The 24,313-nt window shown below is 34.9% G+C and overlaps 4 protein-coding genes across 20 annotated transcripts; 2 read left to right on the top strand and 2 right to left on the bottom strand.

Annotated features, from left to right (window-relative positions):
* Positions 1-242: 242 nt before the first annotated feature.
* On the bottom strand, positions 243-3,799 carry LOC140988080 (zinc finger CCCH domain-containing protein 1-like). Of its 11 annotated transcripts, XR_012177290.1 has the most exons (7): positions 3,594-3,799; positions 2,052-2,905; positions 1,492-1,598; positions 797-1,100; positions 623-670; positions 489-510; positions 243-355 (listed from the first exon to the last, which is right to left on the bottom strand). XR_012177290.1 is itself a non-coding variant. In XM_073456981.1 (4 exons), the coding sequence occupies exons 1-3, from the start codon at positions 3,640-3,642 to the stop codon at positions 1,494-1,496; spliced, it is 1,008 nt and encodes a 335-aa protein (XP_073313082.1). In that variant the 5' UTR covers positions 3,643-3,799; the 3' UTR covers positions 243-670; positions 1,492-1,493. The 11 variants fall into 11 exon arrangements, 2 of the variants coding, with proteins under 2 accessions (XP_073313082.1, XP_073313081.1); XR_012177287.1 differs by lacking the exon at positions 797-1,100 and having other exon boundaries at positions 1,251-1,598; XR_012177289.1 differs by having other exon boundaries at positions 243-510.
* A 1,367-nt stretch (positions 3,800-5,166) lies between these two features.
* LOC140987571 (uncharacterized) lies at positions 5,167-9,828 on the top strand. Of its 4 annotated transcripts, none has more exons than XM_073456134.1 (9): positions 5,168-5,625; positions 6,815-6,944; positions 7,469-7,642; positions 7,733-7,838; positions 7,989-8,171; positions 8,345-8,510; positions 8,644-8,969; positions 9,223-9,315; positions 9,552-9,828. In XM_073456134.1, the coding sequence occupies exons 2-9, from the start codon at positions 6,930-6,932 to the stop codon at positions 9,629-9,631; spliced, it is 1,143 nt and encodes a 380-aa protein (XP_073312235.1). In that variant the 5' UTR covers positions 5,168-5,625; positions 6,815-6,929; the 3' UTR covers positions 9,632-9,828. The 4 variants fall into 4 exon arrangements, with proteins under 4 accessions (XP_073312236.1, XP_073312235.1, XP_073312233.1 ...); XM_073456132.1 differs by lacking the exon at positions 5,168-5,625 and adding an exon at positions 7,067-7,191 and having other exon boundaries at positions 6,813-6,944; XM_073456135.1 differs by lacking the exon at positions 6,815-6,944 and having other exon boundaries at positions 5,167-5,625.
* A 1,824-nt stretch (positions 9,829-11,652) lies between these two features.
* LOC140987570 (beclin-1-like protein) lies at positions 11,653-16,392 on the bottom strand. Its single transcript, XM_073456131.1, has 10 exons — positions 16,091-16,392; positions 14,985-15,346; positions 14,742-14,912; positions 14,184-14,308; positions 13,959-14,007; positions 13,385-13,543; positions 13,192-13,277; positions 12,808-12,879; positions 12,352-12,501; positions 11,653-11,998 (listed from the first exon to the last, which is right to left on the bottom strand). Exons 1-10 carry the CDS (start codon positions 16,212-16,214, stop codon positions 11,803-11,805), a joined length of 1,494 nt encoding a protein of 497 aa, XP_073312232.1. The 5' UTR covers positions 16,215-16,392; the 3' UTR covers positions 11,653-11,802.
* Positions 16,393-18,947: 2,555 nt separating this feature from the next.
* LOC140988756 (probable protein S-acyltransferase 12) lies at positions 18,948-23,940 on the top strand. Of its 4 annotated transcripts, none has more exons than XM_073457814.1 (7): positions 18,948-19,321; positions 20,995-21,238; positions 21,726-21,817; positions 22,057-22,183; positions 22,277-22,362; positions 23,180-23,245; positions 23,675-23,940. In XM_073457814.1, the coding sequence occupies exons 1-7, from the start codon at positions 19,133-19,135 to the stop codon at positions 23,789-23,791; spliced, it is 921 nt and encodes a 306-aa protein (XP_073313915.1). In that variant the 5' UTR covers positions 18,948-19,132; the 3' UTR covers positions 23,792-23,940. The 4 variants fall into 4 exon arrangements, with proteins under 4 accessions (XP_073313915.1, XP_073313917.1, XP_073313919.1 ...); XM_073457818.1 differs by lacking the exon at positions 18,948-19,321 and adding an exon at positions 19,355-19,553; XM_073457815.1 differs by lacking the exon at positions 18,948-19,321 and adding an exon at positions 20,567-20,713.
* The last annotated feature ends 373 nt before the right edge of the window (positions 23,941-24,313 follow it).

Here is a 24,313-nt window from a genome sequence, read left to right as displayed (position 1 = left end):
GTTACACGGCAAACAGATCTGATGCAAACTAGGCTTTTGTAAGAGATGATATATGAAAGAATTGCAGCAGCTTAGGTCATATCACACATATTACCAGGTCGAATTCGGGAATTAGACTCATTGGCATCCTGGCAATCAAACATTCCTTAGAAAATACAGGCACCAAATTCTGACATATCCTTCTCCAAAATTAATTAAGGGGGAACTCAAATTATGCGATAAGAAAATTCGAGCAGGAACTGGGGATAAAACGGTATCCAAGCACCATGTTCATTAACAGAAACTTTCTCATGCAGTTGTCCCAGACTTAGTTTACAAGTACTCAGACTTTTAACAAATAGCTTCTGCTTCCACCCTAATAGATAAGAATGCAAGAGTTTTGGAATCTGGACAACATATTCCCACATTTGACTAGATTTTTAAATCCCATCTCTTTAAAGCGCACACAGCATTTATTTTGGTGAATCATCCTCCAAAATTGATGTTACCTCATCCAGGAACTGCTTTACTCTGCAAATGAAAAATGTTAATTATCCAGCTTAATGAGTTTTCTCCACTGCATCCTCCACATAATGCCTTAGACAAACCAAATGAGCCCTAAGGAGTGTTCTTCAAGCCTTACTTGATTCTCCTCATTCATTTGAAGTAAGTGACCCTAGAGCCAATGATTCTGCAGGTACAAATACAGGACCCACAATTCAAGCAATTATTTTGAGCAAGTGAACAAAATTACAAAAACAGCAACAACAGCTTGTAGTTCCGAAAGTAAGAGGGGGACCAACTGTAGCTGCCTAACCTTACGATCACCACAAGCATGGAGTTTTACGTGTAATACAGGTGACAGACCAGAAGTCACTAAACGGGTAATGATGATCATCTGAGGGTCTTTGCAGTTGATTGCATATGTGTAGGCTCTGACAGTGATTTGGAAAATTCATTTTTTTATCTTGTAAATAATATCACACATACTGCAGCGCAAAACGGCACATTTGTCGACAATAGAAATGCTGAGAAACTTTCATCATAGGTCACGATGATATACCCAAGTTGTTTAGAAAGAGGTGGTAGATTGTTGTTGTGGCTTCTAAGTAAATCCCCAGCTTCAGTAAAGCAGTAACAAACTAAGTACACAATGACTAGACCGACAATGAAAATAACTCCCGTCCATAAAAGCAACAAAAACAAATGACAGACTAATACAACCAATAGAAAACAACAAAAAAATGATAAGCTCCTGGTTTCTAACATACATTCTGACTAAACTGGTTCTGTATATCATCCCAACAGATGGACTTCCAAAAACACAGACTCCACATCAGCAACCATTTCTACTGCTGCATTCATTCTTACAGGATACTTAACTAAATGGGTTAGAGACTGAGCACGTATTACAGAAAAGAGATTCTTCTGAACATAATCAAAATATGTTCATTAGCAATAAGAAATACAGGCATTCTCTCATGAAATACGATTTTATGAAGTCGATTAGACCATCATTTTTTCTCAGCTGCCATTTTTTTGCGTATCTCAAAGGCTGTGTTGAATATGCCATTTGTCGGCTGGTTGCAAACGAAGCACTTCTTATTTCTTGCATGATGCTGTGAACCAAAGAAAAAAAATCTTCATTAGCAAAAATCATATTAAATATGCTAGCAGATAGCATTGTCGAGTCACACATCCACCTGGGCACACCAGAGGGTTAAGGGAAGAAATGGCACTATAAGTTGAACTAGGTGAATACAAATTTCTAAAAGGTTCAAGATCAGTAATGAACTAGGTGTCTAGGTGAATAGAATAGAAATTTCTAAAGGGCTCAAGATCAGCAATACATTGCATTAATGAGAAATGTCACATGTTGATTTGGGCTTTAAAAAGTATGAAAATCACAGGTGATAAAAACTGAGTTTACATTATATTACATTTAATATCCACCAATTGACGGAAGCAGAGACTTGGTGGCATGGGTGCTGCCCCACAACAATGCATAATTTTCAAGTCCGCCCAAAAAATTCAGGAAATTAGTAAAAATAGCACAAATGAAGTAACAGTACCTTCAATGCACAATGCTCGCAGAAATAATGCTTGCACTTTGTCACGACAGGATCCACAAAAGGTTCTCTGCAAATGAAACATGCAAAAGGTAGTGCATTTTCATCTTCTTCATCACTTATCTCTGGACCCCTCTCGTCATGGTCATCGTCATCATCCTTCAGCCCAATGGCCATTTTTTTGGCCCTTGCCTTCTCTTTTTCATCCCATTCCTTCTCAAGTTGCCAACCTGGCTTGTAATCACCCCGATCATGCATAAACTTACATGAATCTCCATACCCACAATAACCAGTCTCTTTGTAATCTTTGCAAATGTCTGGTTGATAGTCAAACCTAGCAGAAACTCTTATGTGGGCGGAAGCTCTCAGAGGTCCATGAGATCCACCAGCTTTCTCGCTGGCTACAGTTTGCTCCCTCCGGAACCCAGCCTTATAATCTGTGTACCCATGTATGCCTTTATATAACTTTTCACCGCTATCACTCTTGTTATTCCCTTTCAAAGCCTCTGCAGCTTGCTTTAAAACCCTCTCTCTGATTGCCCGAGCATCTCTCGAGAATTCGGTCTCTGTTTCCAAGGTGGATGTTGCTCTACTATCATTATTAATCTGTATTTCATTCGAGGACTCAAATTTAAAAACTGTTGCTTTTGTACTTTCAACCTCGTCCTCTGAGGTTAAAGATCGCTTTGCGGGTCCACTGGAGAAATGTAGCTTGTTATCAGCCACGATTTGCTTCTTCTTATTGAACAGCACTGACTTCTCAATATTAGAATCTTCATCTCCATCCTCTCCCTCTTCTACAGTATTTCTTTTCCTAATGTTCTTGCCCTTTGATGTCTTCCTAAAGAAATTGCAGACTGCAGAAAGAGTTCCAAATTTAACCCAATAATGAAATAACTAAAGCGTAAGAATAAATATAAGAAACCTCAAGAGTCAAGACAAAAGTACATGGAAGAGTATGAGCAACAACTGATATGGAATGCACAAGCCCAAATTCAGAAAGCCTAATCAAGGAAACCACAAAACTTGCAAACATGACGAAAGAAATGAAAGGGGGAAAAGAATTGCCACGTTAGTAAAAGAAAAAAAAATTCAGCTGAATTGCTAATTACTTAACAGTGACATAATATTTAAAAACCCAGACGGAACTCTATAGAATACAAGTTAGACCAACACAAAAACTAATCATAGCACATAAATTCATGCATAGACAGACAAAGAATCAAGTAGGCAAACAAAAAGTATTTGCACGCATTACCCATTCAGCGATAATCAACAAAGCAATAACAATATGTTACTCAATTTCCGCAGGCTTTACTAACTACGAACGTATTGCAGTCCTCCACGCTCGATAAACCCATATTTTCCGTGAGCGTATTTTTTAAATTGCCCCAATTTCAAATGGAACGGGGGAATCGCGACTCTACTTTGAACCCTAGAAAACCAAAACGAAATATGTTTTGCACTGATTTGCTATAAAAATCGACTCTCCTAACGAAAACATACTTCTACGGGAAGGAAAAAAAATGCCGGAAACGTTCTAACCTTGGTCTGATTGTTGAGGCTGCGGAGGAGTCTCTTCCGGGTCTGTCATCGAGACGTTATCTAGCGGCTTGTTAATTTCTCGAAAGGATTCTGATTGGGCTCCTCACAGGAGCGTAAAACAGGTTGTGCAGGTGGCCGTTGCCGATGAAACCATGGCGGCGTCAACTCCAATCTAAACCGGGGGTTTCTTAATTATTTGACATACAATTGGCACGAGATATTGTTTTGTTAGACAGTTATACGAATTTTTATAGACGATCAATTTTATCGATATTCATAAAAAAAAATAATATTTTTAGTTCAAAAAGTAATATTTTTTTATGGATGACCAAATAAGAGATATGTCTCACAAAATACTATTCATGAGATCTTCTCACACAAATTTTTGACATTGTTTTTATATATACATATATATTTTTTTGTTCCGAAAGTTTCGACCTAATTATATAATATCAGATCTAATAATATTTTTTATTAGTTATAAAATATTAAATCTATAAAATTAAATATATATTAAAGTATCTAGTTAACAATCGCATGCCATATTAAAGAAACCAGGAATCATGTTTCACTCTCAGAAGCTTAATTTATCAAATTTTTATATTAAAAAACTTCAAAAGTCAAAATATACTTTATATTTTTCTTATCGGCTTAGTCATAAAAGAAATTATCAGATTATAATTTATTTTTAATAAAAAAATAAAATCCTGAATCGCATGTAATTTAAAAATTATAACTTATCATATTAAATATTTAAAATTAAAATTCAAAAAATAATAACAAATAAAATATTTTAAAAATATATATTCACAAATTTGATTCGATTTAATTTAATTTAATTTAAATGTAAATATTATTATCAATATTAGTTCATCACATGGCCAAATTTCAACACAATCCAACGATTCAATGTGTGGCAAAAACTCTTCTGCAAATTACTCTCTTAATATGTGAAACGGATTNAAATTTCAAAACGGGTTAACCCTACCCATATTCACAATAAAAAGTAATACTCTTAGTATACAAAATAATATTTTTTCATGGATAACCCAAATAAGAGATCCATCTCACAAATACGATCCGTGAGACCGTCTCACACAAGTTTTTACCTTACTTCTAAAAAAGCTTTTCCAATTACCGATTTTCATAGTTTATTTATGCCAAATGAATTATAAGAGCTCATTAATAAGTTTCATATGTAATCATTTTTTTTGTTATTTTCTATACCAAATGAGAAATGATTTTGTAAAACTATATAGGCAAAAATTTATGTGAGACAGTCTCACAGGTCGTATTTTGTGATACGGATTTCTTATTTGGGTCATCCATGAAAAAATATTACTTTTTATGTTAAAAGTATTATTTTTTATTGTGAACATCGGTAGGTTGACTCGTCTCACAGATAAAGATTCGTGAGACTATATCACAAGAGACCTACTCAACTATATAAGTCCATAAAATATAACTCACAAAATCAACAACAATTTATTTAAGTTGATCTAACTCAAAGTTACAAGTCATTAAATTTGTATTTATGGAAGATATATTTTCAATTTGAAAATGATGATGATGAAAACAAAACATCAGCCGTTGGGTCGTCCACTTCCATTTTCTTCTTTTCACATACAAACACAATCCCCTTTTGACGAAGGGAAAGACAACTGAACCAGGGAAAAGACTCCTCACAAGATTCATAAGCACAATTCTGGAATCCTCTGCCATTCTGCAACCAACATCTCAACTTTTGAAAAAATCCCGTTTCTTCTACCAAGGATTATCTTAGTGCTGACATTTTTTAATCGTTATTAATCAGCACGGGTTCTATTGATCTTCAAGATGCTAGCTATAAGCTAAACTCGAGAAGAAAGAGTTCGTGAGCTCTTTATTCTAACCCATCTTCAAGATTCCTTCTTTCTATTAATCTCGAGTGTTGTGCGGCCAATCTTGATGAAATTTCTGGACGTGGATAATTTGTCGGCATAACCTTAAAGATTTCGAACTTTTTGAGCATTTGCAAAGCTATATGAGAAAGGTATTCTTCATCTGTTTTTTTTGTTACCAAAAAGTTATCCATGTGATACTTGATGCATAAACTTTAGAATATTTTAAATAAGTTACAATAACCGATAGATTTAGATACATCTGTAAGTTTCAGTTAAAACTAGAAGATGGTGGGAGATTTTCAAGATGATGATGAGTATCCGTGCTGGAGATTGAGGATTTGATGTTCGATTAGTATAAGATTAATGAATCATAAATCGTTGTTTTATTTATTTATTTTATATATTAATCGGTTTCATATGTAACAAGAAAAGTGTTGTTTGAGCGATGGGCTTTTTCCTTTTGATAGAAGTGCATCTTGACGCGTAATATTGGCTTTGTCGTGGATTAAAAAGTAAAATGATTCTTGTAACAGTAATTTGATTGATTTCATTGTAACATGGGATTAATGAGCATTGTCATCTTGCAGTGAATTAGTTATAACGATACATTTGGATTCGGTTGTGTTCAAAGCTATATAAGAAGGGGATTATGTAGAAAAGAACATCATCACGAGGGGACATGTAATTTTTAAAGAAGAAATGATCGACTTCATTGAATTTGTTGAGAAACATAGACATTGGAGCCCCGTGAAATTAAGGATTGAATAGGGTAATGCTATCACATTTGAGCAAGAACAACCAACTAGGACTTAAAGATGATTAGCTTGCATTATGTAAAGAGTCTGAAGTGGGTGGCAGTGAGAAGGATAGTTTTGTGAATCCTAAACACACAAGTAGCAGTATCAGAGTTATGGTTTACTAAATCAGTGAATTACGTGATGCTGGGAGTTAAGTTTAAAACGTTTTAATTAGATTCCATGTCCCAGAAATTTGATCATTCCCTCATTGAGTGATTATATCTGTTTCTCTCGGTCGACATCCATCCTGCAGCCTAAGTCACACATTGTTACGAGATTTATTAGTCGTGCTATTATAAGTTACATGAAGTCAACTTCTTGTAACACAATGCTCCATTTAAGCTCAATTGTTGCTGCTTATGACAGTATCGTGAGATCATTCCTGGTATCAGCCAACTAAAATATCTGTCTGTCACGTGTTTTAAACTGGATAAAAAGACGATTGTTGAGATGTGTATTCATTAGTTGTAGCATATTCCTTTTCATTTGGCGTCTGACAATGGATGGTGAAAAACTAGTAACATCAAATTCTCTTTCCCAGGTGGAGTGCTTCCAATTCATGATTTAGTTAATACTTTTAGACTTTATTGAGCTACATACGACTGTAAGATACAAGAGCTTTATGGAGAACCACTATCGGCTTGCCCTTAGCTAAAATGAAGAGCACAAAGGTGGCATTCTTATATGTTAAAAGCTCCTATGTTCTTATACAATATTTTCTGTTTCTTTATTTATCTGTTTGTTGGGTTAATGAACTGTATTTAACGGCTTATCATTTGGCTGCAAGTTCAAGATTGAAGGAGAAAAAGGATAGAAAATAGAGGAACACTAATTCATCATTGTTTTAACATCTATCAAAATGTAAAATAATTATGGAGAAGAGGAATGGAAAGGCTGATGCCCTCATCTATTTTTATGGTGGGATATTTTCCTTTTGTTGTTCTTAGCAAATGCTCATGAATTTTATCATCTATATGGTAATTGGTATTCTTTGGCGTGGTTGATATTTGTTCAAAACACGCTCAGCTCACACACCAAGCATCATATAACTAATCATAAAATGAATCCATGGTTTGCGTTAACAACGTTTGAGCTATCAATATAAGCATGCTAGATTATTTTATCGTTTACTATTTCGAATTTCAAAAACTTCTTATTTTGTCGTTTTTTTTTTTGTGATTTGATTGATGTTTAGAACCTGTCGGAGGATCCACAAAACTCTCAGGACAGAAAGCCTACTAATCTTGTTTCCCATTGCTGCAAAAGTGAATTGCCAAATAACGTTGCAGAGACTCCTGTACCAGACTCAGTTTCCGTTTCAGTATCAAGCAATGATAACAAGAAAGTTTCCCGTGAGGACATCGAACTTGTAAGAGAATCATCCTTTGTACTTTTGGTTTATCGACTGTTTTTATAATTTGCAATTGTCTACAGCTCACAATCTTTGAACCTGTTGTAGGTTCAGAATTTGATTGAACGATGCCTACAATTGTATATGAATAAAGACGTGGTGGTAAAGACCCTACTGAACCGTGCCAGGATAGATCCTAGATTCACAAATTTAGGTATGTATTTTTCAAGTGATCGAAGCAAGTGTGAATTCTGAGTCTAAGCAACATCTTTAGGATAACAATTGGTTAATGGTCCTGTAGATCAGATACTGATGCTACACGAATGCTTAAATTTTAATTTTTCATGTTGTTTCCGATTCACAGTGTGGCAGAAACTGGAAGAAGAAAATCCCAACTTTTTTCGGGCATACTACATAAGGCTGAAACTGAAGAAGCAAATTATCTCATTCAACAACTTGCTTGCGCACCAGCATCATATGATGAAGTATCCAGTGTCCCCTAAGGTTCCATTGGCGCCCATGCAAAACGGAATCCATCCGGTTCCTGGTAAACTTCTTGAGAATGTACCTTCATTCCCTTTTTTCCTTGAATTGAGGCAAGGGGGATATAGAAACAAGTAATAGAAATATTGAAATAACGTTCTCTAATTTGTGTATAGAGGTGCATTTTTTCCCATGTTATATCATCATCGATACTTAATGTCACGTTTTACAGTGCAGCCAATAACTTACCTGTGGGATACCCTGTCATGCAGCAGCCTTCACTTGCTGCTACAGGAAAACCTCATATTGATCCAATGGGCTATCCTATAACTAGCTGTCACATTGTCAACGGAATTCCCGCTCCAGGAGATCATCTTCCTGTGCCCATGAATCCTGGAAACGAGTGAGAATTCCCTTTGAACAAGAACATTGAAACCAATTCGATGAAAATAACTATGAAAAAATGGTTATCTTTAGATTCATTTAACTGCTACCTCATTTAAAAGCCTGTTATATGCTGTTTAACTTCTCTGCAGCACAGCGATGGACACATATGGGGCTGATGTATCACCCATTATGCCACCAAGCAACAGTATTCCATCCATGTCGGATATGCCTGTGAGCCCAACTTCAGTGTCATCCACTAGCCATTTTCCCTTTACTGCATCAGAGATATCTGGCATGGAAGTTGATACTTCGGCCCTTGACACTGCATTTACGTCAGATGTGGCTAGTTCAGTCGAACTGCATCTTCCACCAGAAAATAGAGCTGAGAATTCTAGAGATTTTCTCGGATCCTTGGACCATATCCCGTGGAATTTTAGCCTCTCAGACCTGACAGCAGATTTATCGAACTTGGAAGGTAATTCAAATCTAATGTTTATACCTTTTCATAAAAATTGATATCTTGTAAGATCTGGAGCAAGACTAGTCACTATTATGTGGTGTTAATAAAGGGGAACTAGGGCCATCTGGGAGAGCAAGACTTACACTTTCGTGTCGTGTTAATGAAAGGGAACTAGGCCAACTGGGGATATTTGAATCTTTATATGTAGAGAACTGCATATTTTCTTGAATTGTGTTAACTCGTGGTGTCTATTGTTCTTTTGCGGCAGATCTAGGAGCTCTTGGAAACTATCCCGGCTCACCTTTTTTGGCTTCTGATTCAGATATTCTACTCGATTCGGCAGAGCAAGATGATATAGGAGGTAACATGTTATCTTGGTTCGCTAGATATTCTTAGCTTCCTTAGACTTGTAGGTAAAGAAATGTAACATGGGGGACCAGTACTAGCCCGAACCAAGTTATATATCGGACCAAACTGTTTATCTGGCACCAAAACTGAATTATACTAGAATTTTTTATGTTATTGTTTTTTCTTCAACATTTACCTGAAATTATGGCACTGTTTTCCCTCACTCTTGGTCTAATGTCTTCATTTCAGTGGAAGAGTTCTTTGTTGATTCTCATATAGTTCCAGGGCAGTGCCAACTGTCGGATGAAGAGAAACATGCATCTCCATGAAGCTTGTTTTGAGTTTATTTCTAGATTTATTTCACGTTCAATGAAAGATAGCTATCTATCTGTGTTAGGATTCATCTGATACAGGTTCCATCTGTTGTGTAACAAAGCGTTAGTTTCCTTTATTGAAAACTAGAATCATGTATAATGATCAACATGATTAAATCTTTAAACTCTGGATTTTATCATGTTACTAAGTATTTTCCTTGCAGTTTTATTTGGGATGCTAATGATATTGGATGACCTAAAAAGAAGATGAATTAGCCGTCTAATTTTTTTTTTTTTTTTTGCTAGAAGCAATCGATTACCAACTGATTGTATTAATATATTCTTCAAAAGCAAAGATAATAATTTGATTGGTGCAATGACATTTTACCCAATTCGGAATAATCTGGTTGAATGATTTTATAAAACACTTGGAACATCTTATTAAAAGTATTGTAAGAAATACATAAGGTACTTCAAAAGTATAATATAAAACTTCAATGAAAAGCTCTTCGATCTGTCTGGTGATAATCCGCCTCACTTCGCTATTCCTTTCCTCGACCGGGAAGGGTTCATTTCGAATCACAAGAGCAATTTCTCTTTCTTTTTTTTTTTTTAAATGAAAAACTTAGCTTAGAGCGTGGCCGTATAAGAATCTTATTTCCTTCACTTTTCTTATTTGAGTAAGATTCGAATTGAATTCTGGGGCTTAACCCCGACTTCCATAGGTCATTGGTTTGACCTCCCCTAGTGGTCCTTGCTTGATTGAAAGCTGAGGCGGGCTAAGATTCCATTCGAAGTAATAGGATTTGATGTTGCACCCCGTCGATCTTGGAAAGCTAACTGGAGGCTCGCCTGTCGCCCGTCACATATGTGATAATGATAATGAAAATAGAACATTCTAAAGAGTATGATCATGTCTAGAGACAACAAAAGCAAAAGAAGCCCACATTCTCTCTCTTCCTCCATGGCAAAGATTCCATTCGAAGTAACAAGATTCGATGTCGTACCTTGTTGATCTTGGAAAGCCAACTGGAGTCTTGCTTGCCGCCCATCACATATGCGATAATGATAATGAAAATGGAACATTCTAAAGAGTGTGATCATCTCTAGAAACAACAAAAGTGAAAGAAACACCCGTTCCCTCTCTTCTCCATGGCATCCCGATTGCGGTATCATAATTACATGTAAGTTAAGTCAAAAGATCGAGAGAGGAAATGATGTTTTCTCTGTTGAGTGATTTTTCTATTTTTAGTGATTTTTCTATTTTTACGATTCCGCTAATTCTTTTATTCTACTAGCTTTAAACGAAAGAGAGATCAGTTCAAGCCTTAATAGATTGATTTGATTTCAAAAACATTACCAATGCTCATGGAGACTTTGAGTGTTAAGCTTCGAATGATCATCCATCAATTACAAACTTGATTAAATATTTTAGTGTAAATATAATAAGTTCAAACAAAGAGTAATTGCTTTTTAAGAGTAATTGCTTTTTTGAGGTGCAGCAAACAAGATTAAATTTTCGTCTTTTGTGGTTTGTGATTAATGATTTTGATTTCAAATTCACTACACCAAGACAAAGGAGAAGATTGTGGGAATGATGCCAGTAGCAGTAATTTCAATTTGGCCTGATATAAAAAGTGTCGACCCCATATTAGAATATTCACATATATTCTTTTCTACGTTTCATGTATAACATGGAATGATATTTGTCGATATAGAACACTTGAAAACATGTACAAAATATCCCATTTAATTCATATTATTTTCTACGGTTGACAGTATTTATTATCCGTGAATGCCCATTTCAAATGCATGTTAATTTTTGACATCATGGAAAATGCAATGCAGCACACAGGTGCGGCAAGAAACATTCATCCCTTTGTGTATGAATCTGCGCCAAGCGAGCACAATGAATTTGTTAGCGCCTATTCCTATTCATCATTTTCTATCGAAACGATTTACCCAAATTTAAAGATTACTTCATTGTATTTTCCACTTGGTATTACCCTTTGCATTTAATTGATTACCAGAGTTCGTAATGACATTACAAAGTGCTTTCACTTAACCAGAACCAAACTCCCGAGTTTTTCTTTACATTTTGTTGTGTTACGAGTATTTACAAATAGCCTGCATCACGGACGTGAAGAGTTTCAAGATTGTACCTTAGAATCAGAAGGATGTTTACCCTACAGCGAACCAGCGCCTGATACTTCAGATTGAGAAGAAGTAGAAGCAGTCAGAGGCTGGAAATCTGTATTGGCAACAAACCAGTAGAGAGCCCATTTCAGATTGCAAAGGGTGTATTTCAAAGCTTTGGTCCAGTTCTCTTGTTTGTTGAAGCTCTGCGTAATGGAATAGTTTTCCACTTTATCATTTTCAATCCTGCAAAAACATGTCAAATGCTTAAGATCATTCAGACTCAGCCAAAATTTTGGGTGGTGATTTGCCTATTCATTTTAGCATACATCAAAACCAAAAAAAAAACTAGTATTTGGTCACTTCAAGTTCGGTGCTTGTGGCTCGACAGGGACAGATGATAAATTAAGATGGTAGCGCCAATACTCCAAAATTGAAAATTATTGCTCCTCATTTTATGTGTTTTGTGAATATTATTTCAATGGTAGATTGCATATATGTTTAAATGAGTTAAATAACAAATAATGAATATTATCTTTACCAAAAGAAATAAAGAAAAAGGATGTTAGTCAACTGCAGGAGAAATCTAAACAACTTACTTATATGGAAGCTTAAAACATTTCTCGGAAGGAATATTGTTTTCATTATCCTTTGAATTTGCGAACTCTGCAAACTCCTTTAGGCAGGCTAAGAACAATGTCATGGCTTTGTCATAACGAGTGCTCCAGAATACATTCACAGGACCAAAGCTGAGAGACAGATATTAGATATGAGTTAATATGCAAAATAGAACATATTAATGGAAGAGACGATAAGAATAATTGAAGGATAGCATGGTGATGGCTGCACAGGTAAAGATAAATATGAGCAAAGAACATAAGGCGTTTCTCAATACATATGATAACATCAAAGCAGGTGATCCCAAAGAAGATGATTGGGTTATTTTTCTCATGGTTATAGATGGCCATGCAATGGCAAAAAAAATTCAAACAGTAGAATGAATATAGTAAACATAAAAAGGGCAATCACAATTCAGAACATTATTTTAAACTTACAGTTCATAAGTATTGTTACTGCTATCCTTTATGCGAGGATAACTCCCCATAGGAAGAATCTTAATTCGGTATCTGAACGAAGAAATTAAGAACAATTCAAAAGGATCATCATGGAGTTACCAGCTTCATGTCAGTATAAACCAGAACCACCACCAACAGGCAAACCAAGTCATACATATTCTTGCTACTGAAGGCCTTTGACTTGGAACTAACATTGATTTTGTAGATTCTATTCCATTTAGAATCAATTTTGCTTTAAATCTGGATCTGATGAACTGTTGATGGAATTATATTGGAAAGTTACTTTCCAAAATGAAAAACAAAAATTACCACCAACAGGAAGTTCAGCAACATCATAAATACATTTTCTTTTGTAAAGGATACTGAAACTCTGGCCAGAAGTACTGAGCCATTGTATGAAGAAGAAGGCAAGCTTGTCCCCATGCAGCATTTATCTCATCCCACTCAACCTAAGCATTACATAGGAAGTAAAAAATGCAATCAGAGACAGGTTATTAGAGATTGGTGACAGTGTAACTGCTATAAGTTCTTCACCATCTAATTCTAACCTACAGACCTGAACTTTGGGAAGTCTTCCCAGCCTGAAGGTATTGATGGTTCGAAACTCTCCATCATACCAAATAGGAAAGGCGTCATTTAGCACGTCAGTACGATTTAGCAACTCTAAATGAGCTTGAGAAACTTCAATTTTCGCCAGAATAGCGTCCCGCTCTTCCTGTTGACCATAAATTTATGTTAATATTCCAGTTTGTGTTAAAATATTCCAAGATAAGTAAATACCATAAAATAGAAGCAAGACCACTAATTATTCTTCTGCATTATCATAATAATTATTTAAAATTAGTCACCAATGTCCTCCAGGACGTACATGTGTCGTGGTGTTTGAAGTCCAAACTATTCAAAACCCCAACCCATATTTTTTTGTTGCCCTCTTGATGGTAATTTAGAGTAATTTAGAGTTATGAAAAAGAATCCAAGAGAATGGAATAAGAGGAAGGCATCACCTCATTGTCAACTGAAAAATAAGAGAATTACAACTAATTTTAATGTTCACAGAGAATTGCTTTTACAGATGATATATGCATGTATACATTTGCATAAATTTCATAAAAAAAGAAACCGAACAAAACCTGATGTGTGATCAACTGAATCTGAAAGTTATTGAACTCTTGCCAGTATCTGTAAAAATAAAATTAAAAAAAAAACAAATTCCAACAGGATATATTATACTCATTCAGATGTGATGAAATCGATCCAAAAACCAGAAGATTCAATCCAAAACATCATTTGCGCTCATAATACTTAATCTGGATAATTCAAAAACAATTATGATTTGAAGTTCATTCCGGCATTACCGCTCTTCCAGCTCCTTAAAACGGCCAGACTTCAACTCCAGTTCTTTTAGTTCGCTGGTCACTTCCCTGCATTGTTTTTCCGTTTCTGCAATTGCTGCTTCAAGTTTTCTTTCTTCTTCTTCTATCTTATATAAGATCCAGACATGATAAAATCACTCATTGAATTCCTTATAACGTTCCAGGGTGCTAATCAACTAATAAATAAAATGTTTAAAAATAAGACACGTGCATTTTATTAGAAAATTCAAGTCCTCGTTAAAGGAATTTGGCATTAGTTCTGCTCAACCAAACCAATCATCCGGACATCTTCTCGGAATTAAGAGTGGAGTTCAAATCGACATTTGCATCCCTCCACCCAAAACTCGATAGAAAAATGTAAAGGAAACATAAAATAGTGAAAGAGAAATGATAATAAATTACAAATCTACTTTACCCATAACCTAAAACAAATAGGGAACACCGTTTTAAATTTACGTCCAGAATAAAAAGCAAACATAATGATGCATTTTATGGTATTTATTTTTGTTACAAAAAAGTTATTCAAACACGAATACAGACCTTCAGTTTCTCCTTAAGAAACTCAGCGTCACTAAGAACGGTTTTTCCTTCCCCTTCCAAACGTTGAAGACATGCTTCATATGCTAGTATGTCCCTATTCACATCTTCAACTTCCTTATCAAGTTTATCAGACAATATTCTCATGCATTCAAGACATAAAGGTTGCTCAACCTGCAGAAAATATGTGCATGATGAGAAAAATGCGGGATAAATCGTTATGATTCATATAAGTAGATTGCGTACCTGTAATTGTGTCGTGGCAATATCAAATGCACGATTTAGGATTGTTATAGTGGAGTGGAAACCTGAATTATTTTGTTGCATAGGAGTGTTAGTGGGATCACCCTGTGGTAATGTAAAATTGGTCCCACTTCCACCAGTTCCAGGTTCACATTTATACAGGGAAGCAGCCGGTGGAGGTAATACAACAAATGACTCATCTAATGCTTTCCCAGACTGGCTAGCATCAGGAAGCACAGGTCCACCTCGAGGACGAGGAGGGACGCCAGGAATTTGATTCCTATGCTTTGGCAACACAATGTAAGAATTGTCCATCCTAGTTGAACCTATAATACTACCAGCGCCATGGATTGAAGAACCTTGCCCTGCACATGAATCTAAACATTACACATGCAAAAGAATCACAGAGCTAATCGAGACAACACTAAATTGAGCACTTATTTTGTTCTAAAAATTAAGTCGTGATAATTAGATATCAACTATTGATGTTTTCATGCCATCTCTTTTAGGTAAGCTACAAAGCTTAACAATGTGTCGGCCTACATATTGAAGGTGTTGCATGAAGCGAACAAAGAGAGACACTTTTCTAATACAGATTACAGAACATTTATATTTTCATAAATCAAACTAAAACATTTAAAAATTATACTTGTAGTCCTCACTAAATCACTGAAAACAACAGCCTCAACAGTTCACAAACCATATTGAGTGGCAGTAAAGCTATATCAATCCCATATTGAAATTATTGAAGTCAGACTCAACCAAATCAACAACTAACCAATATCGCGGACACGGCAAAGCAGCCACAAAAGGTCCTCGAGCATAAAAAAATAAAGAATTGGGAAAGCTCGCATCACCTCAATAGCATGCTCTAAACTGTTTTACATGTATCATACGCAAACATGCCCGATAACTTAGAGTAGCACATTCTCAATCAAACTCACAAAATTCAGCGGTATATCAGCAAAGTTCTAATTTTTTTTCCTACAAAAGAAATAGGTTCCAATATTTTATTATAGATAATTTGACACCACCGATACGTAAACAGAATTCTGTGCCTAAAATTCTAATAAATTAAGAAATGAGTAGTTTTGGGGGGAAAGCCAAACCGGAGGCGAGGAATTTATCGGCGTAAGCATCGACTCCGACGAAGTATAAGTTTTGGTGGCAGTTCTGGCATAGAAACCGTGGTAGATTCGGGTCCGCCGGTAAGATCCGACCCTTGTCCACCATATTTCTCCCGCTTCCACTTTTCTTCTTGCTCGATCAAATATTTATTTCGATCAATTGAATTGAATCAATCCTCCAAACTCCAATTCCTTCCCTTCCGATTATCAATTCGGCTTCTAAGAGTGTTTGGTGAAAGTGCTTCGAAGACTAGCTTCTGCATCAAACATGCAACATTGATATTTGTTTTTCTGCTTTTTTACATCAACTTTTAATAAAACCTTGAAGCAAAATTGAGATTTTTATTAATTAATGTTTTAAACATTTGACATCTTAAAAAATTTATATTTTCACAATTACTCACAGATTACATTTTGATGAATGGATTTTAATTCATAAATTTCTATTATATTTTTATTACTAACAATGAAATAATATATTAAATTTTAAATCAGTGTCATACTTATTTGTAAAGTGATTACACAAAAAATAATGAGTTTCAAATATCTCTATTATTGAATTAAATTAAAATACATCATAATTAACATGAAACAATATTTAAAGAAAACCAAAATATAAGCAAAAACTTGTGTGAGACGATCTCACGGGTCGTATTTGTTTGACGGATCTCTTATTTGGGTCATCCATGAAAAAGTATTACTTTTTATGTTAAGAGTATCACTTTTTATTGTGAATATGGGTAAGGTTGACCCGTCTCACAGATTAAGATCCGTGAAACGGTCTCACATGAGACCCACTCCAAAATATACAGGCCACCCCATTCCATTGGAGTTTAGAATGTCCTATTTTTTCTCCTTAACAACATGCACTGATCAAAGTTCCTTTTCAAAAAATAAAATAAAATAAAAACAAATGCTCATTTAATTAATAAAAAAATAGAGTAAGTTTAGATACAAAAGTTTTTGAATAAAAAATCATTTATTAAGAAAAATAAATAAATGTTTCTTGCCCAAAAAAAAAGTGTTTTGTGGAGAAAATATAACTTTTGGGCTGTTCCGATAAAAAAAAATATGAACTAAGTATTGAAAAAATAAATTATAATAAAAAACGAATTTATAATTAAATAACACTTTCAAAAATTTGATAATAACTAAAAATATTTCATAGTGTTGCGAACGAGATATAAATTAGTTTTTCATAAAGTAGAGCTCAAAAATTATTAAATCAGAATAGATATTTACAATAAACTCTCAATGAAATACAAAAACTCAAATATAATACCGATAATAGTCCGAGAATTCAACAAAATATCACTAAAAATAGAAATTGATGTACCAAACAAATATTCCAACTAAACAAAACTCTATTCAAGAAAACTACTCACCTTTCAGATAGTCAATACTAATAAATATTTGACAACAAGATTTTGGTAAGCAATAGTTAAAGAAAATATATCATGGTGGCAGGCTCTTAAACTTTTAAGCATAATTTGATACACATGATAGGATAAACATGTGATATATAATATAAAGATAAGTTAATGATAAATAAGATGTAGGATATTATATTTAATGTTTGGTATAATTTTACTAAGAGTGATTAAATTTATATATTAGATTGTAATGACAAAATTAACCTTCTCATAATAAATTTTATAATTTCAAAATTGTGGTTTGAGTTCATATTTCTTATCTGTTCATGCGCCGACAGTACTTGCATGATTTATTTATTTTACCTAATTTTATTTTATATATTATATAATATGATAATTGAGCCATTGATTTTGTGAGTCAAGTCAAATATCAATTTTTAATGTTAATCAAGTGATATTAATAATTTTATTGAGATTTATAAAAATCATTTATACAATTATCTCGAGCTCATTTATATAATTATCATATTATATAATATATATATATATAAATAAATAAAAATATTTATTTGATGGGACGGTGAAATGAGAGAACGATAAAGTTTAAGATTTTTATATATCGAGGACAATTAAGTCATTTTTGGTATTTTTATCATTAAATTAAAATTATCATATTTCATAAAAGAGATATTTTATCCTCGTATAAAATTATTTATCACGGGCCCATGGTATTATGGGCTTTCTAAAAATGTATCAAACGTGGGATAAAGAAGATTATTTATCAATCTCTCTCTTATCCCGTGTACAAAACTATATCTAAGCATATTAAGCATTTTTTAACGATAATTTATTCCCTTTCTTTATCTAATCTAATTGAAAACAAATATTCAAAAGAAAAGTGGTGTATGAGTCTATCAAACATAGCAGCCACAAGAAATTCAATGAACTAAATAACAGAAAAAAATCATCTGGAGCCCACCCCAGCCTTGGGATGGCTCCATCCCTGGATCCTCCGATTAGTATGAGATAAAGATAAAAGTTGAATATTCGATGATGATGTGGTGTATTGATATAATAAATGAAGATGGGAACGAGTGATATGAAATCCTATTCGAATATATAAGAACAAGAAAACGTCTAATGACAACTAGGGAACAATTCAAAAAGAATTAAAAACGTGTTAGAGTTGGTGTGATAGGTGAGTGTTTATCATTATTTGATTATGCCTGCCAACATTTTTTCGGATGAACTTCTCGCATAGAGTATAGCGTGACTTGCATTCGTTCGTTTTCTCATCGCTAGAGCGATTTCTCAATGCATGGAGCCCGAAGATGAAAGGTCTTACTAACGTGATTTATCATTGGGTCAATATTACAATGTTAATCCCTCTCCTAGGGGCATGAATGATTCCGGTCCATGGAATAGCATCTTAGTTAACTTTAAAGCCCACAAAAAAGTAGCCCATTCACTTTTGAATCACACAAGCTGAACTTGTCGGGAAATATATCCCCACAGAGACCCATCATTTGCTCCGGCGAATTGAGGAAAGGCGCAAAATCTGGCTCCACAAATCTTGCGACGCCTGGTTACAACCCGGAGATCACACCGTTTAGTACTTTCGTCGATCGGGTGGAGGATATTCGGTGTCAGAATGGATCTGAACTTCTTCAGAATGTGCTCCCCGTTGAAGTCTCTGGGATACTGTATGATTTTTCTGGTATTTGGCATAATCGGAGTCTCATACGACGCCGTTGTTGTGCTTACCCTTGGCCCGCACCTCCTCGATGGTGGAGCTATGACCTTGTTATTTGTTGTGCTGCTCGCTTTATTTCATGTTCTGGTAATTGTACTTTAACTTCATTTCCCCTCTATTTGCGAATTGTTTTGTTGCAATAGATTTGTCAACAGTTTGTTTTAAATTTACGTTCTGTTCTTTGTTGTGCTTTTCTTAATCGTTGAACCCCTTCTTTAGGTTAAAATTTGCTGTTGTAGTGGTTATACGTCGCAGGTATGGTCGCGTGGGCTTTGCGGCGACCGCCGAGTTCCATAGTGATGTAATGGAATGGTTGCAGGTGTTCATACATCTGTTACAAATTCTTTTGAAATTTTTCTGAAGATATCAAAACATGTAAAGTTGCAAATTTATTTAGTGGAAACATGATCATTATTTATCCAAGCCAATAGACTTTGCAAGCACTGGAATAATTTGAAAAAGATATTTATACTTCTTCTATACTGAATGTCACCTGCGGATATTACAAATATAACATAACGATTTAGAATGTGGTATGTATTGCTAATAACTTGTGCAGTGGTGGAATGTAGGAAACCATAAGTTGTTTCTCGATCACTCTTGTTTAGTTGAAAGATCGCTACACACTTTTTTATATTCCATCACATATTATAATATTGATTATATTGCTACCTATTTTGTATGGCTTGAGCTTTGTTTTTAACTTTCTCTTATCTCTCTGTCCTATTCTTATTTATTTTCTTTTCATCATATTTCTCTTTTTTCGCCTTTTGACAAATTTTCTTTTCTAAAATTGACTCTCCGCCATTCCATATCGATCATAGTTGTCAAAAGCGCAAAAAGCGCGCTTTAGCACAAAGCGCACATCCTGCAAGCACGCGCTTTTGTGCGCTTCATAGAAGAACAGTTTTTTTTTTGTTTTAAAAAATCTTACAGACGAGAAATCGCACACTAAAAGTGTGATTTTTCCTATATTTATTAAAAAAACAGAGCAACTCTAATATCTTGTTTTCTATGCCGCACGTTGCCTCTGCCCCACGTCGCTTTGTCTTCTGCGCTCACATTTTAATATTTGATACTTGGAAGATGAAAATGATGATGATTTAACATTTGATATCACATGTTTCATATGTTTTAAAATAAATTGATTTTATTTTATCTTTTTATTGCGCTTTCGTAAACGTACGCTTCGCTATGAGTTTTAAGCCCCAAGACACCTGAGCGTTTTAATGCGCCTTGTGCTTTTGACAACCATGATAACGATGCATGTCCTTTTCATCTGTTTATAGCCGACTCAGATTCATGCTCTACATTTTACAGCATGGAACTATTGAACCGTGGTAGCCATCCCCATTCCATTCGGTCCATTATCACGGCATTCCATTGAATCATGGTTGTCATGTCATGCCTTCTATGTTGCCTGTGCAGTAAGTAATAGAAAGCAACATGACATGTTTAAGGTCAAGAGTGCTAATTGAGGTATCAAAACTAAGGCAGCATTTCAGTTTTAACACACAATAACATAATATATAATAAAGAGTAGCAGCAGTAAAGCTGATGTTCAATGTATGGATAGTTTAATGTTAATGCACAATTGATGCAGATACTTAGTGTTGATACAGTAATAAGAGATTAACTGAGGCTCCTGCAAAAAGAAGTGGTTCAACTAAGTATTTGCATGACAGTAGATTAAATGTATCCCATTGTTACTTAGATGGATTACCTGTATGATCTCTTCTAAGTGCTGATCACTTTCGCAGCTTGTATTATTGTCGTGGAGCTATTTTATGGTTCTCGTAAAGGATCCTGGTTCAGTTCCTGCTAACTGGAAAATGTTGCCTCAGCAGAATGTTGAGGACGACAATTCTGTAGTATCTTCAATTTCGGTGGTGATCACAAACTCAGCAACCACGAATACTTCGCAGGGGTTGGAAAGAAAACCAATAGGCTACTGTGATCGATGCCAAAATGGCAAGCCACCACGCTGCCATCATTGCTCTATTTGTAAGCTGGTTTTTTTTTCCAATATTAGAAAATGGACCATCATAAGATTCACTAGTAGGTTACATTCTAGGCCAAATTTTTATTATCTTCTATCATGTTGATCACTAATTTGTTTTTTTTGTTGGATTCATTTTGTTTGGTGATATCAATAATTGTGATCTATTATTAAGATCATTGTTGATGGACATATATTAGTAAATTTTGAGTTACCCTCTATTCCCCTTTCTCGTTGTTATTTTTGGAGGTGCGAGTGAGCATGAAATGAACATTTGTCATTTTATTTTCCCTTTATAAAATTGTTTTAGCACAAATAAATTAACCTAACATGAACTTATACCGTCATACTTTAAATATCACCACAGCATCAATTCTTTTGAATCTAGTAACCGTTTGTGGTAAATTATGCTACCCACTCGGATTCTCACTAGATGGTACACAAAATTATTTATCATCTCGACTTTTAAATATGGTGCTGTTGGTTTTGCAGGCCAACGATGTGTTCTTAAGATGGATCATCATTGTTTATGGGTTGTCAACTGTGTTGGGGCTCAAAACTACAAATTCTTTCTTCTTTTTGTGGTGAGATCTATCATATCTATATTCTGTATCGTGAAAAGTTTGTTGTCCGCAAATAAAATATAGTCCAATTTAATTTTGGAAATTACATGTGTCATTTATTGAGGGATCTCATATATATATACTTATTTTCCTCGAGAGAGGATCAAGCAACATTTATGATGCCTTGGCATAATTGACTTGGAAAGAAATTCTCTAACAAAATGTTCGATTCTAAATTGGTGACCTATAACGTCTTATAGCTCTACACTTTTCTGGAGACATTGCTGAATACTCTTGTGCTGCTTCCCAAATTCATAAATTTCTTTCGAGGAGTAAAACATCATTCGAGCTCACCTGGGAAACTGGCTGTCACTTTCTTGGCGTTTGGTAACTTTTCTTTCCATCAAGATCATCTTAGTATCCCCAACTGTCTGTTTTCTCATTCCTTTCCTGCTTCTTACAGAGCGTACCTTGATGCAGTTCTGAATCTTGCTTTTGCGCTCAGTCTTCTTTGTTTCGTTATTATGCATACATCGTTGGTGCTCAGCAACACGACGTCGGTTGAGGTAAAGATTTATCGTGGATTCTTCTGCAATTACTTGGTACTTAAAATATTATTATCAGGGTTAGATTGAGTTTGAGGAAAGGGGAGGGTGATGAGGGTCTGAGGGATGGCCAGTCTCTTGGTATGACTAAAGTAAATTACTAATTTAACCCTAGATAATTTAAACATTTGAACATGAGAAAAACGGATAGGGTGGGAAGTAACTTCCAATTTAAAGTGATATGGGATATAATTTTAGAAATAACTTCCGATTGATCTAACCTTTTTCAAAAAAGTAAATTAACGGTGCACAGAGTAAAAAGCACATATCACTGATGACTTAAATCAAAATATTTAATTATTTTTAAAAAAATTCACATGCATCGCGTGTGCATTTGGCCACTAGTAATTTATTAAGTTACCATCCCTCTTCTGGTCATACTCCACGCTTCATAATTCATGGGTTCATGCTTGGCAGCTATGCCTACTGAATTTGAGCATAATTTGTTAAGTCACCCCCCTCTTCTGGTCATAGTCCACTCTTCGTGATTCACGGGTTCATGCTTGGCCATTATGCCTACTGAAGTTGAAATGCCACTTTCTTTTTGGAAAAATGTGTCTTTTGTGGTTTTTATATGGTATGATTCTCATATTGTCTTCTTCTATCGATCGCCGTATAGCTGCTAGGTTTTATTTTGGCATTAAATACTTAAAATCACACTTCCATGTCATTGAACTTTTTTGTGTGTTATATTTTGTTTCATCTGCTCTTTGTCTTGAATTGGCATTAAGCTCTCCCTTGCATTTGACTGCCCTCAGCTCTTTATCTGATGTTTCAGGTTCATGAGAAGGAAAAAGGTGTACGGTGGAAATATGATTTGGGATGGAGAAAAAACATCGAACAGGTCGGAAGCATCTGATATTGTCACTTAACTTTTCTATGAAATTTAGCTCTACATTTTTATTATTGGCATTTTTCTTATAATTTGCAACTATCGAAACTACGAATCATAGTCATATGAACATCACCCCTCAAAAAGCACTCTGAAATTCTAGTAACATGCCATCTCTTCAAGCAAGGTGAGGAATGTTCAAGACTTGTTTCCTTATTTGTATTCTTCAGCATACCATGAGATTTTCAGATAAATCAGCAATATTGGTTAGCTACAGGTTAAAAAATTCTGCTCTGGATAATCGTCATATAAACCTTTTAGATATCTGTTATTTGGTGCAAATGAACATCCAAGAAACATAGAAAAGCACCAATGTTGGAAATTTGACATGTCCCGATATCTGTTTCACGGTAGTATTACTGTATTTTTCCATCCATGTAGGTCTTTGGCACTAGAAAGGTGTTTTGGCTGTTTCCTCTGTTCTCGAAAGAAGATTTGGAGAGAATACCTGCACTTCACGGCATTGACTTTCCCACTCGTTCTGAAATTGAAGCATGAAGAATTTTTTCCTTCTCTAGATATACAGGTGTGGTGTAGCATTAGAATTTTCAGCAGGTACTTTTTTCTCAGAACATCATCATCAGACTGTATTTGTACGAGTGAACAAAAAACAGTCTGTACGTAATATACATGTATTATTTCTTTTTCTTTTTTTAGATTTCATCTTCACACTGCATGATATTGGTCGAGTCGATCCTGGCATACGGCAAGATCCAACGGTTTCAATACATTTGGGGTCATGAGGTCCACATATTAAGTTATGGACCACATAGCATCAAATACATTGAGGTCGTTGGATCTAGTCATAGTCATTTAGGGCGATGTAGCGCCAAAAAATCCAAGGGTGTCCGCGTTCATCCAATGCGATGTACCGCCACCTCGAATACGGACACTGAAAATAAGTTAATTTTTTTGTTTCGATTCGGTTCCATGAAGATTAGTGTTAATTGTAAGAGTTTAAAGTTGTGTTTTATTTAATGACGACAGCTGCCTGCTAGCAGCTAGGTGGGGTCGTCTGAT

This window comes from Primulina huaijiensis, chromosome 11, assembly GCF_012295235.1.
Source record: "Primulina huaijiensis isolate GDHJ02 chromosome 11, ASM1229523v2, whole genome shotgun sequence".
Taxonomy (NCBI): Eukaryota; Viridiplantae; Streptophyta; class Magnoliopsida; order Lamiales; family Gesneriaceae; genus Primulina; species Primulina huaijiensis.
Note: the sequence above shows the minus strand (reverse complement) of the source record. Positions and strands in the feature narration are given on the sequence as shown.

What these genes read in the sequence shown, in the direction of transcription:
- LOC140988080 (XM_073456981.1), bottom strand. Translation starts at nt 3,642, where the DNA reads ATGACAGACCCGGAAGAGACTCCTCCGCAGCCTCAACAATCAGACCAA. An exon ending in GCCTCAACAATCAGACCAAG is followed by an intron (nt 2,906 to 3,593) that starts GTTAGAACGTTT and finishes CTCTTTCTGCAG; the next exon opens with TCTGCAATTTCTTTAGGAAG. An exon ending in GCGAGCATTGTGCATTGAAG is followed by an intron (nt 1,599 to 2,051) that starts GTACTGTTACTT and finishes TTTGGTTCACAG; the next exon opens with CATCATGCAAGAAATAAGAA.
- LOC140987571 (XM_073456132.1), top strand. Translation starts at nt 7,159, where the DNA reads ATGGAAAGGCTGATGCCCTCATCTATTTTTATG. An exon ending in TCCTAGATTCACAAATTTAG is followed by an intron (nt 7,839 to 7,988) that starts GTATGTATTTTT and finishes TCCGATTCACAG; the next exon opens with TGTGGCAGAAACTGGAAGAA. An exon ending in AGATTTATCGAACTTGGAAG is followed by an intron (nt 8,970 to 9,222) that starts GTAATTCAAATC and finishes CTTTTGCGGCAG; the next exon opens with ATCTAGGAGCTCTTGGAAAC.
- LOC140987570 (XM_073456131.1), bottom strand. Translation starts at nt 16,214, where the DNA reads ATGGTGGACAAGGGTCGGATCTTACCGGCGGACCCGAATCTACCACGG. An exon ending in CGATAAATTCCTCGCCTCCG is followed by an intron (nt 15,347 to 16,090) that starts GTTTGGCTTTCC and finishes ATTCATGTGCAG; the next exon opens with GGCAAGGTTCTTCAATCCAT. An exon ending in TACTTCTGGCCAGAGTTTCA is followed by an intron (nt 12,880 to 13,191) that starts GTATCCTTTACA and finishes TTCTTCGTTCAG; the next exon opens with ATACCGAATTAAGATTCTTC.
- LOC140988756 (XM_073457814.1), top strand. Translation starts at nt 19,133, where the DNA reads ATGGATCTGAACTTCTTCAGAATGTGCTCCCCGTTGAAGTCTCTGGGA. An exon ending in TCGCTTTATTTCATGTTCTG is followed by an intron (nt 19,322 to 20,994) that starts GTAATTGTACTT and finishes TCACTTTCGCAG; the next exon opens with CTTGTATTATTGTCGTGGAG. An exon ending in AATTCTTTCTTCTTTTTGTG is followed by an intron (nt 21,818 to 22,056) that starts GTGAGATCTATC and finishes AACGTCTTATAG; the next exon opens with CTCTACACTTTTCTGGAGAC.